Raw genomic sequence first — 20,025 nt, 5'->3', positions numbered from 1 at the left:
AAACCTATTTACAATCCTTATAAATGTTCATAATACATCTTAAATCGCCCGTTAAATAAGCACGCTGGACTCTTTTCGTGGATGTAAAAAAGAGGCGATTTTATAGATGTTTGGCGGCTCCTAGCTCCTATAAAAAATAACTAATCAAAAAAATAAAACGATAGATGCATCCCAATGGTGGATATCCATAGCATATTAATTTCTCTAGTGCCATAATTGAGGAAGGGAGAAGTATAATACGTTTGTATGGACAAGGCGCTGGTGTCCAGCTCTATTAATAGCTACTGATCTACTGATCATTTTCTATTTTACAATTTAATTTAATTTGGTTAGTAATCGTAGTATTATATTATTCTAATGTTAATCTACAGCATAATAGGAAAAAGAGCTCAAAAACCTATTTACAATCCTTATAAATGTTCATAATACATCTTAAATCGCCCGTTAAATAAGCACGCTGGACTCTTTTCGTGGATGTAAAAAAGAGGCGATTTTATAGATGTTTGGCGGCTCCTAGCTCCTATAAAAAATAACTAATCAAAAAAATAAAACGATAGATGCATCCCAATGGTGGATATCCATAGCATATTAATTTCTCTAGTGCCATAATTGAGGAAGGGAGAAGTATAATACGTTTGTATGGACAAGGCGCTGATGTCCAGCTCTATTAATAGCTACTGATCTACTGATCATTTTCTATTTTACAATTTAATTTAATTTGGTTAGTAATCGTAGTATTATATTATTCTAATGTTAATCTACAGCATAATAGGAAAAAGAGCTCAAAAACCTATTTACAATCCTTATAAATGTTCATAATACATCTTAAATCGCCCGTTAAATAAGCACGCTGGACTCTTTTCGTGGATGTAAAAAAGAGGCGATTTTATAGATGTTTGGCGGCTCCTAGCTCCTATAAAAAATAACTAATCAAAAAAATAAAACGATAGATGCATCCCAATGGTGGATATCCATAGCATATTAATTTCTCTAGTGCCATAATTGAGGAAGGGAGAAGTATAATACGTTTGTATGGACAAGGCGCTGGTGTCCAGCTCTATTAATAGCTACTGATCTACTGATCATTTTCTATTTTACAATTTAATTTAATTTGGTTAGTAATCGTAGTATTATATTATTCTAATGTTAATCTACAGCATAATAGGAAAAAGAGCTCAAAAACCTATTTACAATCCTTATAAATGTTCATAATACATCTTAAATCGCCCGTTAAATAAGCACGCTGGACTCTTTTCGTGGATGTAAAAAAGAGGCGATTTTATAGATGTTTGGCGGCTCCTAGCTCCTATAAAAAATAACTAATCAAAAAAATAAAACGATAGATGCATCCCAATGGTGGATATCCATAGCATATTAATTTCTCTAGTGCCATAATTGAGGAAGGGAGAAGTATAATACGTTTGTATGGACAAGGCGCTGATGTCCAGCTCTATTAATAGCTACTGATCTACTGATCATTTTCTATTTTACAATTTAATTTAATTTGGTTAGTAATCGTAGTATTATATTATTCTAATGTTAATCTACAGCATAATAGGAAAAAGAGCTCAAAAACCTATTTACAATCCTTATAAATGTTCATAATACATCTTAAATCGCCCGTTAAATAAGCACGCTGGACTCTTTTCGTGGATGTAAAAAAGAGGCGATTTTATAGATGTTTGGCGGCTCCTAGCTCCTATAAAAAATAGATAATCAAAAAAATAAAACGATAGATGCATCCCAATGGTGGATATCCATAGCATATTAATTTCTCTAGTGCCATAATTGAGGAAGGGAGAAGTATAATACGTTTGTATGGACAAGGCGCTGGTGTCCAGCTCTATTAATAGCTACTGATCTACTGATCATTTTCTTTTTTACAATATAATTTAATTTGGTTAGTAATCCTAGTATTTTATTATTCTAATGTTAATCTACAGCATAATAGGAAAAAGAGCTCAAAAACCTATTTACAATCCTTATAAATGTTCATAATACATCTAATACATAATATTAATTAAAGACTCTCTAAAGTCGATGACCTAAAGCAGATTGTGTTTAGGTAATCTGTGTGTTATACCTGAAGGGTATAGACATTTAGTTGTAACCACCGAGACTCTTCACAAGTGTGTTAGTATGGTTATCAGTGATTCTGTCATAGAATCTACTGGTTAGTTTGTTAGTAATGTCTGTAACAAACGGAATATTATATATGGCATGCAGTTTTTTCAAGTTAGTATATATGGGTGGAGATAATTTTAACACCGAAAATGCTCAATCAAACTGTTAATGTTAATTTCTCCCCATATAAGTTCTTTTTTAGATTATAGGACATTATATTCGAACCGATTTAATATGACTTAAAATGTACCGGTCTCCGTGACGAGACAAAATCACGGAGTTTACCATGCCCCATTTTTTTTGATCTTTCGACTTAAGATCTTTCGATTTTCGATTTTTGCCTTCCGATATTTGTGTTTTCTGTAATATAACATTCTGTCTCGTCACGTAGACCCGAATTTGACTTTTATTTTTTGTTTGTTTTGAGTTCGCGTTTTGTATTTTGAAATATTTACAATAATAAAATTTTAATATGAAATACGTAAGTTGTTGATATTATTAATTTATTTATGGAATACGTATATATTTTATATTAATGGAAATTTATATTTTTTAGACGATAAAATTAATTGCCAACGTCATGTTATGGACGGCATAGTTTATAGCAATATTATTAAAGACCTTGCATTGAATTATATTGTAATAATATTATATAGTTAAATGAGAAATACTTATAAATAAAGGAACATTTTTACGTCCTTAAAAAATCATTGCTCCAAATATTTGAATAACGGTTTTAATCTATATTTTAAAAAGTGCAGTCAACATAAAAATAGAAGATTAATATTGTGGATTATAAATATTTGCATGAAATCTGTCCCTGCAATAAAAAGCCACTGCTATGAAATGTCTGGAAACGCTTTTTTATTAGCATTCATTTATCTCCTATGCTTCACGACGGATTAGGCTGAAACTTTTTTAGATTTACTAACAGGTATTATAAATATCATTCTTATTTTTAGATCTAGAAAATCGACATTACATCTAGTCTCTTTTTTGGGCAGCTTTCAATCATTTCATCCCATACATTTTTTCTAATTTCGTCCAATCGTCTTCCTTGCGGCCTTCCTTTCAGCCTTTAACATTCTTTTGGGTATCATTCGAGCACTTATTTGATGTATTCTGATGGCTACGTGACTCGCCCATTGTCATTTCACTCTCTCTACTATATACTTACATACATATATTCAAAATTCCATTCTTGATGCATTCGACTTTGTGAAACATTTTGTAACAGTTTCAGATCGAAGATCCTTTTCTTCAGGCCTATATGAACTGAATATTTCATATGATATTTCGTATATACATATATACATAAGTTTTCACTTAATATCATAATAAAAGAACATAATAAATCAAGTGAAGATCCGTCAATCAGAAATGAAAGTTTCACTTTTTCTTTTACTATTTTTTACGAGAAAATCAAGGTATAATCATCCTATTGATAATTACAGTATAAAAATAAAAAAAAGCTACATTTTTTATCACACATATTGCATAACCGAATTATGCAAATGATTTGATAATTTCCTCACGTGAAATACAAAATGAGATCAGGAATGAAATTTACAATAAAATAGTGATTGATTTTAAATTTTAGGGACTCCTTATTTTTTAAAAACTCCTTATTTATTGAATAATAAAGCCTTTGATTCACAAAATTGTTTATAAGGATTTCAATGATCGTTACTAATACATACGTATATTGGAGTTACCAAAAAGCAATTTCATGATTTGAATTTGGTGATACGTTTAAATTTATTAGGATTCTTAAGAATCGCGATTTCATTGTTATTATTCATTTATTTATTAAAAAAAAAAACAGAAACAAACATTACAACGTATACAACATTGACACCAAAATGTCTAAAAATTATTAAAAAAATAAAACAAAGAAGAAAAGCATTGAATAATGGTAGATATGGAATTCGCATTTCGAGAAATATTTCTCAAAGCATTTTGCTTTTAACAATATTTAAAAATTCTGGTGGCCTGTAATACGTTTATTCTGTTGTTCCGAGATTCTGGACATATCGAATTAAATGAAGTGGTAACAATTTGTGAAATAATGTTTTTTTAACTGAAAATTCAACTACTGCCAATTTTAAATGTAACGGCTCATACGTACATATGTATTAATTGATCAAACAATATAAATTTAAATCCAGAACCACAAAAAGTATCAATATGAGTGGGAAAATTGTTAAAACAAGAGCACGATCTGTGTATATAAAAAGGAATCACAGAAATAGTCGGTAGAATGGTGATTAATGTGAAATTACAAAGGGATCTCATTGGACATTGGAATAGGATGTTATTAATAAATATGGAATATATATTATATAATTCAAAAGCTTTTAAAAATATATTACAGTAGAATAGTGTAAATACGATAAGGAATAGTAAATTAATGTTTTATGCGAGTGTTCAAACATCTCGTTTCAAGTCTTAATACAATTGCAAAATACTAATAAAACGTTTTGAAAATACTTGATTGATTTCAAATTTATAAATATACTACATTGTATTATTGAAGGAAACTTGTAACTAAATTTTGTCAAATCTTGAAGCTATCTTCAATGTGCTTTAAGTACTTGATATTGAATCTTGCATAATAATCCCTACTTATATAATCTTCAATTCAATTTATGAATCAATAACGTGTTTCATTACTGAAACGATGTTTTTTTTTAATTCGAAGATGACGACTTGATCAAATAGTGAAAAAGTTGACGATATTAGATGGTTTAATGATTCGGCTTATGTTAAAATAAACCCGTTCGGTAAATTCTTCCAAATGTAGAAAGATATTTCTTGAATTGCAAAAAACTTACTCGAGTTAAATGAAATGTTTAAAGTCAAATTTCAATAAAAAATCATCAAATAGATTGATTCAAGTGATCTGAGATTTTTGTTTTTGTTTTAATGATGCAGATATCGTCTCTAATTTCAATCGACAAATAAAATATGGCTTACAGCATTATTTACATCACAACATGTTTTTGTATGTACATAGTTAGGAGAGTTCAGTTATGGATACATTCGTAAAAAATAATATTGAAATAAAAATAAGGCATTATGTAATATATATTTAAGAAATCAAAAGTACTTCATATCATATCGCGCTTAGTATCATTTTAAAGAATGGTTTCATCAAAATATTCAATAGAGCTTTAGATGGTTAGCTTTCAGCTTCATTTAAAATTTCAATGACAATAATAGTTTTGTGTAATGGATTACGTTTTTTTTAATAGAAAATCATCGATATAATCCGCGTATATATATATAATTCATATATCGATGGCTTGGTGCATAGTGTCCATTTTCGAATTTGTATCGGATTTCAAGTTTTTATCGAATTTTAAGTTTGTAGATGTTGGAATAATTTAGGTTTTTCCTTTCAAGGTAATTTATATGGTATACATAAATTCGAAAAAGCCATCGATATGAACATATATTGTATTATTATAAATTGATTAGGTGGTTAGTCCGTCATAGGACCATTTTTGTTCAAACATCCTACCAATTTTAAATAATCAAAAACTTTTCATCATTCACTTCATTGCTTCAATTCAATTGTTTCACAATCATATGATCCTGTTTTTCAAATTCATCATTTTTGAATTTTGAAATTTTGTTCCTCTTATGTGTACCTACATACATATTTATATTATATGTACATATGTATATAATTTATTTATCTCTGCTGGCAACGATCAGACTTTTGAACTTTTAATAAGCAATAAATTTTGATCAATAATACGAAATTTATTTTGATAATATTAAATGCTATAATTCTCGAATGAAAAGTTTTTATAATATGATTTTCGGTTTCGAATGGATTTGAGGAAGTGTGACGAGACTTTTCAAAGTCAACGATTCATCTTTACAAGATAATGAGATGTAATCTAATATATAATTTCGAAAGGGACTTTGTATGATTGTTTGGTTCAAATAAATTTAAATAAAATAAAACTATTCAAATAAATAAAAAAAAATGTTAACTATTAGATTGGCCATGTTTAAGCGGTTTATATTACAAATACCGAGCGAGGCCTGGTAAAAACGCTAGCATAAAATAATTTGCATACAATATAAAAGTCTCGCAAATATTTATCTTTATGAGATACGGAGATATGATATAAAATATCTGGATATACATAATATAAAAGCCTAAAAATGTTCTAAATTTTTCAATTCACAGTTCTCTTGGCCTCGAAATGAATTACGGTCTCTTGTATTTTTATCCAAATGGGCTTAAATATTGATAATATTATTGTTATAAATTTATTTTACACCTTAACCGAATTCAAAGACCATAAAGTGTAGTAAAAATTCAGTGAATTGTAGTCTGAATATAAGAAAAACTTTTTGCACGTGGATTTAGTACAATGTGTACCTGCAAATAGTAGAAGTTGTTAAAATAGAAAATCTATGCATTGCGTAAGAAGTCGGCTAAGAAGTCCTGTTGTTGATCGGATCGACTTTCACTTCTGCTCTATCGAATGAACAAGTAAACCCTTAGCATTTCGCTAAATCGCTACGAATTGAATACGAATCTCAATCATTTTAATGTTGAGTGTAATTGCGCCGCTCACACAGGTGGATACATCAATGCTTCGAGTTTGTGGATATTTCGAAAGTTAAGGATCTATTTGTACTGAGAATCGCCTATTGTGTTTTCAGGTCCGCGTTCAAACTGCCATTAAAGCCGACAAAAACAATGGTTTCGATTGTTACCGAACCGTAATTATCGCACATAAAGCGCATCTCTGTCTATACAGCCTCAATATTACATACATAAATACGTCCGTGGATGCAGTCAATTTGCACTCGGGATGTTTGATTTTTGACCGTTTGAAAGCTGTGAAAAAATAAATTGCGTTTGTATTGTTAAAAGTTAAGGAACATATGTATTTGTAAATATGTTGATTAAATAAACGAGGGTAAAGAGACATCTATGTTTGGAAAATAAAACTAATGAAATAATATTCGATGGAAGTTCATTTTCGTAATGATAATTTATAAATAAAATATATCATACACTTAACAAATAAAATTCATATTGAATATTAAATATATTATGATAGCGTTAAATATTATTTAAAAAGCGTAGGTGTCTCATTATATTCCCAAGCATATTAAACATATGAAGATATTTAGTTTTTGGCCGAATAAATTAATATTTTTATCGTGTATTATATAAATATGTATATATATAATATTTTGTTGTCGTGGATATTTTAATAAATGGCATATTTTGGTTTTTAAAAATATGTAGTTTCAACTCAAAAATAGCTTACAGTGCCATCTATCCATCAAAAGTTAAATTTATCAAGCATTAAATATAAAATATGTTTTAGTTTTAAATTATCTTCATAGATGTCACTAAAATTATAGTTTTCAATTAATTTAAAAATACAGAATAGCACGACAATTCAGCGCACGTCAACTCAGCGGACGACAATTCAGCGCACGGATTATTCAGTGCACCGACAATTCAGCGCAAAATCAATTTTTTCAATAATTTTTAAATTCGAAAATAATTACTATTTAAATATTTTAAATTGTCGGCCATATCTACTTAATAATTTCATAAAATGCGAATAAATTTATTTGATACCTTTGTGTCTGTGATTTTCTCACTGGGGTCCACGAAATATTACGCAAGCAGGGTTTCTTAACTAAGGCCGCAAAAATTTATTCTTAAACAGGGTTTCAAACCGGGCAGCAAATATTTTTTTACATTTTGCCTTTTAGCTATCCAAAATCTTACGTATGCAGGGTTTCTAAACTAAGGTTCGCAAATCGTCATTATGGGCTTTGCTTTTGATAAAAAATGGGAGAATCTTTGGTTTTCTAGTTTTTTTTTATTTGTATCAGTGAGGCAAACATTTTTTCTAGCTTTGCAGCCTTTCAGCCCAGCTTCATTGAGTCTCCTTCTTGCGGTTTAATTTCAGCAACTTCAGCAGATAGCTTCGATGAAGTCATTCGGCGGTTTTTTAGCGATAGGCGTAGCAAAAAACGATCTTCAACAGCCGTTGTGGCCCTTTTTCTTCCTGATCTAGGCTTGCTAACTATGCTATTCGTTGTTATGAATCGATTCAGTGTTTTGAACATAACCACCTGAATACTTTAATTGCTGTGCAATTTTAACTTGACTCACCCCTTAAGAGGGCTGTACACCTGTAACCTTAATTTTGTTACCGTTCCTTTCTTCGATATATATATTGAGTGTATGTATATATTGAGTGAATGCGACAATATATATCAATATATATATATATATATATATATATATATATATATATATATATATATATATATATATATATATATATATATATATATATATATATATATATATATATATATATATATATATATATATATATATATTGAGTGAATGCGACAGTTGCGCTTCGACCAGATAAAACGTATTTTAAATTGACAAAATCGAGGTTTCGTATTCTTCTATTTTCTCCTCTAAGACTGGACCAATTTTTAAAAAAATTTCATCAGCGTTATGAGAAAGATACTTTCTGTGCATCTATCGGCGTATTTTTTTTAAAATCGACCGTTAAATAAGCACGCTGGACTCGTTTCGTGGGTGTAAAAAAGAGGCGATTTTATAGATGTTTGGCGGCTCTTAGCTCATATAAAAAATAATTAATCAAAAAAATAAAAAGATTGATGCACCCCAATGGTGGATATCCATAGCATATTAAAAAATAGTTTCTCTAGTGCCATAATTGAGGATGGGAGAAGTATAGTACGTTTGTATGGACAAGGCGCTGCTGTCCAGCCCTCTTAAGAGTTGAGTAAAACAATATTCGCTCTATTTAATTCACTAAATTCGCAGTTTTTTGGCATTTTAATATAGTTTATCTTAAAGGTCGACATGCGCTGAGTTGTCGGGGAGCCAAAATACAGATTTGTATCTTATTTTTTTAATTCTCGCCCACATTGACTTATTTGTTTACTCCTTGCTTCCATTTAAATATTCATTATATAATCTACTTTCTTTTTCTATGATTGCTGATTTAAAGATTTTAGCTTTTTAATTTATTTAAAAGCTGGTTAATTTCAGTTCTATCTATATTAATCATTAAAGAAACTTTTTTTTATCAGCTTCAATCTGTTGTTATTCATATGTATGTATGTGTGTATGTACATAGGTACAATATATTATATAACCTGAATGATGTAATTGTATATAATAATATGAATTTATTAAAACTTTTAAATCACCATTGAAAACATTAGTGAATTACTAATTTTCATTTTTGTCTCAGTTCATTCATCGTCAGAAAGGAAAAGGAGTTGAGAGACAAAATTCAAACAAATTCAATTACAAATATTTATATTTTTAATTGTACTTTTTTAATATTAATAACATTTATGCACACCGGCTACTACACAAAGGTCAGTAATGTAAACCTTACATTTTCATTTTTATTTATTTTTTGACATTCGACATTTTTCTCATCATAAAAAGCTGAATCTTCTAATACCACCACACTAAATTGAAAAATATCGATATATATATATATATATATATATATATATATATATATATATATATATATATATATATATATATATATATATATATATATATATATATATATATATATATATATATATATATATATATATATATATATATATATATATATATATATATATATATATATATGTATGTATGTATGTATGTATGTTCAATGTATATGTTCGATAGAGATGTGACAATCGAATATACGCATTTACATATGTATACATTTTCCCCATCCGTTTTGTTATATATTAATAATAATAACACAAAATAACACGAGAGGATAATAAATAATAAAAAAATACGATCATATATACGTATATATGTATGTATATATATTTAGAGTACGATAAATAATTTATTTTCCTATTTTTCCTAACATTCAGATAGATTAAATATCAATAATGCAATAAGTCTAAAAGGAGGTACAACATAACACATTTATATACAGAGTGAATCGATAATGATCCAAGTATGCATCTATTTATATGTGACACTTTACATGTCGCTTATCGATTCAAAAATCAATCAAATATAAATTTACACAAAATTAACAATGGATTTCACAAAAACTTTATTAGAGTTCTTTTTTTGTTGCATCGCATAATCAATGTATATAAAAAATGAAATACGTCAATGTAAGTCAAATATAATAACTTTTTAAAATATTATTGGAATTCATCTATTATTTTATTTGACCGAAAAATGTTTTTTTGACAGTTTGACTTGTGTCGGGATAAAATTTTGATATGTCGCATTGTTTTTGGACGGAAATTTAAAATGTAATATGAATTCGTTCCATTAAAATTGTTTTTAAATTTGTATGTATTGTTAACGATTAGTTCGAGCCTACTATTTTAAAAAGTTATCATATTTTATTTACATAATTTAATTTTGATACATATTTTAAATGTATGTACGCGAAAGAACACAATATCAATAATGGGAAATTAGAAATTGATATCATTATTAAATATTATTTTAGTATCATACACATAAATTTCTACAAGTTGTACACATACAGTAGCTCTATGTACAAGTTCATACGAACTGAATTTTTTATTTATTTTTTTTTAGTTCAATATTAACTCATTACAATAAAATATTTTACAAAGTCTCGTTGCACTCGGAGATTGTGCGCGATTCGTCAAATCATTTGATCAATATGACATTTTAACATTGAAAAATAATTATTATAATTATAAATAAAATACAATTTACACAGCTCACAAAAAATTTACAAGTGACAATAATTCTTAAATTGTATATACAATTATTATATCCTACTTTCCTTTCGTTGTTAGAGAACGCACGCGTTAAAGTCTCATTCTGTTTAATGCATTTTTTTTTATATTATTATTCTTTGAAAGGAAAGCGACAATGATGTATTCGAAAAGGGTAACGAAACGAAACAAAAATTTACGTAATCATATTATAGCTTTTAACAAATGTTAGGACAATAGTCTTAAATCACGTTAGTACCTAAATAAAATTTTATCATAATGTATATTTTTATATGTACACATTATCATTATTAAAAAGTAAGTCTTAAGCGACACACCACGATTTCACCAGCCTCACTTCGCCGTTTTGAGACTCAATTGAGTTTTTTTTTTCTTTAATAATGAAATGGAAACACACTCAAATTAGTCGGGAAATGTTGCGCTCTTTATTTAATCACATCGATTTACATTTAGTACACATATGACACGTAAACATTTAAATATTGAAAATTCGATGTGAATAAATTAGAATCGAAATATTATACATTATACAATCACAGAGGTTTGCACATATTGCAACCGTGATGCAGCTATTTTACTAAGAAGCTGTTATTTTGTATTTGAAACATATATTACCAGGGATATTTCAACTACATATGTATATGTATATCCTTTACGTTCCCAAATCCCAGCTGATGTTTTATTCACAAAAAAACAACAATCAAAGCGCTATGTTTGTGTGTATTTAACATGTAAATGCAATTATACTAGCATGTATTAAATGTTTTTCGATTTTGTAATTGTTTAAGCGTTAAAAGCAGGGATTCTTTATCTTTTTTGTCCAGTTCAGAAAGAAAATTTTAAATGCTTAAAATAAAATTACAATATAAGATATGTTGAATTGTAGTTTTAATTTCATAAATGGATCAGTGAGTTGAGATGAAAATAGTTATTCAAAAGTTTCTGTAATGCTTTCGAGTTCTTTTCTAAAAAAAGTTTGATCTGATCATTGATTCCTCAGAATAAAGTTAAAATAATCCAGATATATTGAATTTAAGTCTCAATATCATGTATAAATTATGATGAATGAGTTCATCATTGATTCACTTAAGAAAGGAAATGCTTAATAGTTCAAATTTCATATCATCGAGATGAAAAAAGTTCTGTATTGCTTTCAAATGCTTTTCGAAATAATTGAGCATTTTGTATTTCAACTGCATAAGGCAAAGAGCATTGGAAAGTTTGATCCGATCATTGATTCCTCAGAATAAAGTTTAAAATAATCCAGATGTATTGAATTTAAGTTTCAATATCATCTTTAAATGATGCTGAATGAGTTTATCATTGATTCATATCAGAATGGAAATGCTAAATATTTCAAATTTTATATCATCGAGATGAAAATAGCTTCTCAAAAGATTCTGCATGCTTTCAAGTGCTTTTCAAAATGATTGACAGAGAATTTTGTAATTCAATTACATCTTGGCAAAGAGCTTCGCATAGCATTGGAAAGTTTGATCTGATTATTGATTCCTCAGAATAAAGTTTAAAATAATCCAGATATATTGAATTTAAGTTTCAATATCATGTTTAAATGACGCTGAATGAGTTTATCATCGAATCATAACATAAAGGAAATGTTTAATAGTTCAAATTGTATATCATCGAGATGAAAATAGCTTCTCAAAGGGTTCTGTAATGCTTTGAAATGATTGACTGATAATTTTATATTTCAATTGCATCTTGGTAAACTGCTTCTCAAGTTTGATCTGATCACGAACTCCCCTAATCTTTCCATGGACCACTAGATAAGAACCCCTGATTAAATTCTACAAATCCGAAATTATACGGTAGATCAGTTCAATGTAAAAATGTAACAAATCTAAGAAAAAAAAATGAAAATGTTATATAAAAACGTGTCATCTTCTGTATCGTGTTTATTACATTTTCATTTATTTTTCCCTTCTTACTATTTTTTCAGTTTTCGATTGACTGGTGCTTTGACAGAAAAGCGGCATATTTTACGGAAAATTTGTTCTGTTTGAGTATGTTCTTACATTGTACAGAATTGCGAAAGTATTCTACATAAATATAATCGAAATTGAACAACACAAAGAAACAAACGGACTTTTTGCATGTTTACAATACATATACAACGACTAACTTTCAGGTGGAGCGCTTTCTGTGTTCTATAATAGTTATTATATAAAATTAGACACTTAGAAAAATTAATTGATTGATTATTGTATTTATTTTTATTTTATTTTTAGGATATAATTATGAATGTCATCCACGAGGTCCGGCAACAAGGGTGGTTTATTTTTTTTCTTCTCATCTCCTCATCTCGTCTCGTTTCGCCCGTCTAGTCCCATTTTATCCCTGCTTCTGTTCTAGTTTATCGTTATTATTTACTTTTATTCATTTTTTTGTCGTTTTGGATTTATTTTATTTAACTTTTGGTATTTTTTAGATGCTAGGTCATGCATAATGCGGATATGAGCCTAAATGCGAAGTGACGTGAGGGGGTGCCATCGAATGGGGCGAATACAGGTTTCCACTGCCACCGCCCCAGTTGCTCCATGATGCTGCTCCAGGGAATATTGAGGCTGTAAGATTTAAATCTGTTAATGAAAACAATACGGTTAATCAAAACGAATCGACAAATAAGTGACGCCGGCCTTACATATTATATAAAGAGTCCCATATTATATAAATAGTAGTAAAAGTATATATATATATATATATATATATATATATATATATATATATATATATATATATATATATATATATATATATATATATATATATATATATATATATATCGATAGGTTTTACTGCTGAGGAAAATTATCAGAATATTATATACATGAGCGATTATTTTTATCGCAATACTAAATGTGAATCAGTTGTGAATTTTTCACCAATTTATATTTCGTTCGACAAACTGAAATATGTACATAATTTGGAATTGGAATTCATGCTACTAAAATTTATATGAAAATGATGTATGATTCAACTCCTTTAAAAAATTATAATCGAAGCTATTATATATGTTATATAGGTATAAGCTGTTTTCACCAATTAGATCAAACATTCTTATAAAACGTCTAATTTTAAATGAGTGACTTGAACAATGAAATATTGTGAAATAAGTAACTAACTATTCTATGTATACTTTGAAGATAAGTAGGGGTGGCAAAAAGGCGCATCTGATAGCCAGTTGTCATCACGTTGATCTGACAGATGATTCCGATGCAATTAAGCTTAATATTGGATACAATTGCTTACTTTCAGTAAAATCATTAAATTACCAAAGCAATCGGAAGATTGAAAGTGGTTCAAAATCAGCTCACAAATGTTGTTTAATTATAAATGTGAATGAAAAAAGTAACTACCACTAATCAAAAATTTCAGCTGTAAGTTGCAAAGGGATGTTAGGAAGCCGCGTTTGGATAGATTGCTGTCATCGCCTCAATCTGATGTAATTTTTAATTAGTTCGTTAGTGAATCAACTCCTCTAGCTTCATGTCAGGAACATTGGCTTAATAATATCGAAGCGATCTAATGAGTGGTTCAAAATCAGATAACAAATTTTTGACATAGTGGAATGACTCTTAACTAGCTAAAATAAAAATATGGCATGAATTCCGCAATAGAAAAACCACAAACGGAATACTAAATTTGGATTCAATACCGATCAAGATCATAATAATGAACCTCATACGTATGACACATCACAAATTAGTATATGAGCGAGTGCAATTCGCAACGCGTCGCATAGGACATTCGCAAACTTTCGAGAAAAACGGCATACGCGCTTTAATTTTGTTTTTTGAATTTTTGAATAGACATGACTTTTAACCTGAAGAGGTGGGCATGGCGGCATGTGGTGACATGAACGAAGACAACTTGGCGCTGTGATGATACGAGCTCATGAAGAGATCACTCTGGTACTTGTATGCCGGGTCGCTCGCTGCGGGCTGGGTGGCTGCTGCCAGGCCTTGGAAGTCGAACTTGTAAGCATATCTCTTGCCATGGACTTTGGTCATTATGTTCTTGTCGTAGTAGTACCTGCCGGTGACACCATGGAACACATCAGCTTAAACCGTTTGAGTATCGTCACGTATACACACGGGACACATATCTCAACAGTCGCAATATTTACGTATATAATGTAGCGGTTATATGCGCAATTACATATATTAGATTTTTTAAATATTTTATATACACATATTCGCTGAAAGTTTGTATATATGCTCATACAATTACTTAGGAATGAGTTTTAAACTGTGCTAATTAATTTTGAATTTTGTAGTTTAAAATTTGATCCATAGATGTCACTAGTAATTAATTTTGAATTTTATAGTTTAAAAATTGATCAATAGATGTCACTAGTAATTAATTTGTTTTATAAAAAAATATATTCAAAAGGCAGAATATTAATTGTAAATGATACTATGTATAACGTTCTTAATTATAAAAATATTTTAAAAACTACATATATTTCACATATTAAATATTAATAATTTTACTGTTTGATATTTATATTAAAAGAGTGTTTAGAAAAAGATTTCCATGAAAATACGTAATAAAAATGATTTTTCAGGTCAGAATTTTAATACGTTCGTTGTCAGAATTTATATTACAATAGCAGTGCTACCCGGATTCGCTCAGTAAATGGAAATGCAATCTAGTATTGAGAATACCGTCAAACCATGAAAACAATCTTCATTTGTTTTTTTATTAAATTTATGTAAATTGAAAAATAATTATATTGTCTAACGACTGACTAATTACAAACGTCCTTGACCAATCCAGCCAATCAGAAACGAATTATAGATGCCGTTTCGGTTTTATATTTAAAGTTGGTCAGAATCAAACGGTCAAAATACTTTGACAGAATATAAATGGCCAAAATAAATATTAGATGGGCGGAATTCATACTTATTCGTCAAAATTTATATTGAATGGTCAGAATTTAAACTGGATAGGTTATAATTTACATCAATTAGTGAGAATTATTCTGAAAGATGGTCAGAATTGTTTTTTTTTTCAGTTAGCAATATCTAGTGTTGTTACTATCGCTAATATTCATGACCTTATGTACTTTCTCGTCTCGGATACGATTCATATCACTGTAAGACGATCAGTTAGCAGTTGGAATTTCAACGTACTCTAACCTAGTTAAAATCCAGTATTAATGCCGACTTCTTATTATTTTTGACCAATCTGACCATTTATAACCAATTATAACAATTCTGACCGTTTATTATGACCATTTTGACAATTTATTATGAGCATTCATTACTTTTATTTTGATCATATGCTACTTTTTTAATAAAATAAAATTGAATAGTAAAATTCTGACCGACATTCGATTTTTTTTCCGACCAAAAGTTGATTTAAGTTTTGACCATTTAATTTGTTGCCAATAAAAAGTGGGGGGTGCAAAAATACTGTCCCAATTGTTCTTATGAATTCGGCAAACTCTATTAAGAGATATTTAATTTGAATTATATATTATTTAAATCTTGTCGAAGGCAATAAAAATAAACGAAAATATTTCCAAATTGATTTGAGTCCGAATTCTCAACCGAAAGAATATGCATTAAAGATCTAGAGGTATTTAATAGTTTCCATTTATTGAATACCTTTTTTTATTTTGCTTAAAATTGATCATTTGATTGTGTTATTTATATATATATGTATATAAAATACAAAAAAAATCTTTTTTTTAGTCAACAAATACAAATGCTAAAAATAAATCGCAAAAAATACATCAACACCAAATGGAAAATTTCGCTTATTTATTTTTTATTTTAAATCAGAATCTTTATATAATATTAGAATTAATTAGTTAGATTCTGATTTAAAAAAAAAATATATATATATTACACGTATTTTTAACGTATAATATATTATGCAAATATTTTTCAAGCAAATTGATTTATTATATATAAATAATATAACGAATGAGGCGACTTTTTTTGATTATATGGTACGTTGATTGCTTTTAAAACAAACCAATCTGTTTAAAATCGACAAAAATTCGCCACAAATAAAACAAAATAATTCGCAGTGCAGCAATAATTCGCTTCGCCGATGTACAATAGTAAAATCACAGTAGTTTAAATTGAAATTCAATACAAATTCAGTGACAATTTCACCAAATGTGTACTTTATATACCTATATGCACATACATATATAAAGGTTCGTTCACACCGTAGTACATAGATGGCGATCGATCGCAACCACCATAGATAGGTACATACATATATGCAGACATTTCGACGTATATAAATATTATTCGTCGGTGTGAACGAGCCGTTATAATGAAAGTGGTCGATCAATACTAATTTCGTCTCGTTGGATTTCTAACCTAAGTGCGCGGCTGAGTTTGTCGTAGTTCATGTTTGGCTTCGATTTCCTCTCCCCCCATCGCCTCGCCACTTCGTCTGGATCCGTCAGTTTAAACTCGCCATTAGTTCCCTCCCAAGTGATACATCCGGCGTTGCTAGAGTCGCTCAACAGCTCCAGTAGAAATTGCCAAAGTTGGATCTGACCAGAGCCTGAAAACGACCAAGTTAAAAATTTAAATAACGTTCAATTATTAAAAGATATTCACTTAATATGACAAACGATAAAAAATTTTATTTTTTTATTTTTTGCCTTGGGTGGGTATCGAACCCGTGAGCCTCATACTGATAACTAGAACATTTGTGCATTTGATGTGGCGAGAGACTCACGAGAACTAAGATGCCGTCGCATTCGTGCAATGTGTTGTCACATTGTGAGGACGTAAAACTATTTATTTATTTTTCGTACAAGTATGTTTTATTTATTATGAATATAATATTATTTTACATATACCTTGATTTTAATTAATATATCAATATGTGTGTGAGAGGGTTACCTGACAACTCGTTCACAGATTTTCCGTAAACCGAGGATGCGCTCTAGGCATTACGTATACGGCCATATCTTTCTCACCCCGTCTGTTCACCAAGATCTCGTTTACTATGCCATTACGTATGCAGCCATCTCTTTCACAGACCGTCTGTTATCGGTGAACAGACGGTCTGTGAAAGAGATGGCTGCATACGTAATGGCATAGTAAACGAGATCTCGGTGAACAGACGGGGTGAGAAAGAGATGGCCGTATACGTAATGCCTGGAGCACATCCTCGGTTTATGGAAAATCTGTGAACGAGTTGTCGTGTCACCGTGTGAGAGATACATAAACGCTTGACGAACATAAAAGATAACTGAGGCTTTATGTTACCGTCACCAGCCGAGGGCCGAAATCAGGTTATTCAAATTTGGATTCACAGAAGACGTCTTCTTGACTTAGTCACCACACGTTGTTCAAAGTGTGTCCAGTAATTCATCTGCTGTAGGAAGACACTTAGTAGGTAAAACGTACATATGTATGTACATGCTATCTCTTTCACCGCCTCTCGACCAATAGTATTTCGTATAGACAAAAGAACATTGTACGTACGAAATGCTATTGGTCGAGATGGGGTGAAAAGGACAGCATATGCGTTTTAACTATGTAAGTGTCTTCCGACATTTCATTAAAGATTATAATTGTCAATGGAAAACCCGAAATTCATTACTTCACGCACTATTTTGACCATGTAAATATTACCTAACGGAAATTTCACTTAGCCGGGATTCAAACCATTTCACTTGACGCTGTTTTGTGGAATACTACTGCGTTAGTTCTCCTTGAGCATCTTTGAAAGTTTGGATGTCTCGAGAGTGCAACTATCTCGAGTGCATTTTTCCGATCACCATGAAAAGGTTCCCGGAAAGGGTGATCGGAAAAATGCAATCGAGATAGTTGCACTCTCGAGACATCCAAACTTTCAAAGATGCTCAAGGAGAACTAACGCAATAGAATTTCACAAAAAAGCGTCAAGGAGTAGTTGTATGTTATCCGTGGGTGCTAGCCGTTTTTTGTGAAATTCTATTGCGTAAGTTCTGTTTGAGCGCCTTTGAAAATTAAACAACAGATAAAATTAATTTGAGACAGCTACATACATATATGAAAAATGGTTTCCGGAAAGATGCACTAAATTGCTCTGAATAGTAGCGCAGTTTCGAGAAGTCCTATTTTTCAAAGGCGCTCAAAAATAACTTACGCAATAGAATTTCACAAAAAAAGGTTAGCACCCTCGGATAACATACAACTACCCATTGACGCTTTTTTGTGGAATTCTATTGCGTTAGTTCTCGTTGAGCATCTTTGAAAGTTTGGATGTCTCGAGAGTGCAACTATCTCGAGTGCATTTTTCCGATCACAATTTTAAAATTCTTAATTAAATATAAATAATTCGGTCTATTAATTTGTTATTTTTAATAGATTTTTTTTATTGAATAAACGATTGATATTTCACCAGGCTTATCACTAGTGTAATTCTAATTATCATATCGTACATAATATTGAATTAATAACGTCAAACTCCCCAGTCGCGTGTTAACCCTATTAAATCTGTGTCATTTACAACAACACCGGCTAACCCTCTTACTGCCGTCGTTGTTATTATTATTGCTATCGCGCATTTAATGACACGTAAGTCAAAGGTAATCACAGCGCACCCCAACTCGTTTCAATGGTTTTTAATGGTTTTATTGGCCTTTAGTCATAATCAACTCCCAGCCCGAGTGTACCTACACCATAAACATACATTTTAACCCCCCCTCCCACCCCTCATGCCGTTATATCCATAGTATTTATCACCGTACATTGAATATTTAGATTTGAAAATTTTCTAGGCGAGCCGTTATTGTGTAGCGTATTGATATTTCTACGGTCTGTGAGTAGAATTATTCGCCAAGTTATGTGTTGTGCGATTCTGTTGCTTTTTAATGTGTACTTTTAACGAATGCCGCACTAAAAAGTTACAATTTATCGCCTAATAAAGATTACTGGTGAGTTTTACATACGTACATATTTAGCATTGTGCAAGATCCTTCGGCTCATGCCGGTCGTAAATTCGACTTTTGGAATATTTTCAAAACCAAAATGACTTTTCAACTTTTGGCAGTTCGAACAACGTTGGGTAATTCGGCAAGTATAATTAAATTTATTTTAAGAAAAACCAAAGCTAGGA

At 29.9% G+C, this 20,025-nt stretch overlaps 1 protein-coding gene across 1 annotated transcript in view; it reads right to left on the bottom strand.

Annotated features, from left to right (window-relative positions):
- Positions 1–13,353: 13,353 nt before the first annotated feature.
- Positions 13,354–20,025, bottom strand: part of Ets65A (DNA-binding protein D-ETS-3) — a 117,070-nt gene continuing 110,398 nt past the window's right edge. Inside the window, exons 6-8 of the mRNA XM_077445894.1 lie at positions 17,286–17,475; positions 14,768–14,976; positions 13,354–13,508 (exon numbers count right to left, since the gene is read on the bottom strand). Coding sequence (XP_077302020.1) covers positions 13,381–13,508; positions 14,768–14,976; positions 17,286–17,475 — 527 coding nt within the window. The 3' untranslated portion in view covers positions 13,354–13,380. The remainder of the gene's footprint in view (positions 13,509–14,767; positions 14,977–17,285; positions 17,476–20,025) is intronic.

The sequence above is a fragment of the Arctopsyche grandis genome, chromosome 2, assembly GCF_051622035.1.
Source record: "Arctopsyche grandis isolate Sample6627 chromosome 2, ASM5162203v2, whole genome shotgun sequence".
NCBI classification, from domain to species: Eukaryota; Metazoa; Arthropoda; class Insecta; order Trichoptera; family Hydropsychidae; genus Arctopsyche; species Arctopsyche grandis.
The sequence above is the reverse complement of the archived record's forward strand: the minus strand, read 5'-3'. Positions and strand labels throughout refer to the sequence as shown.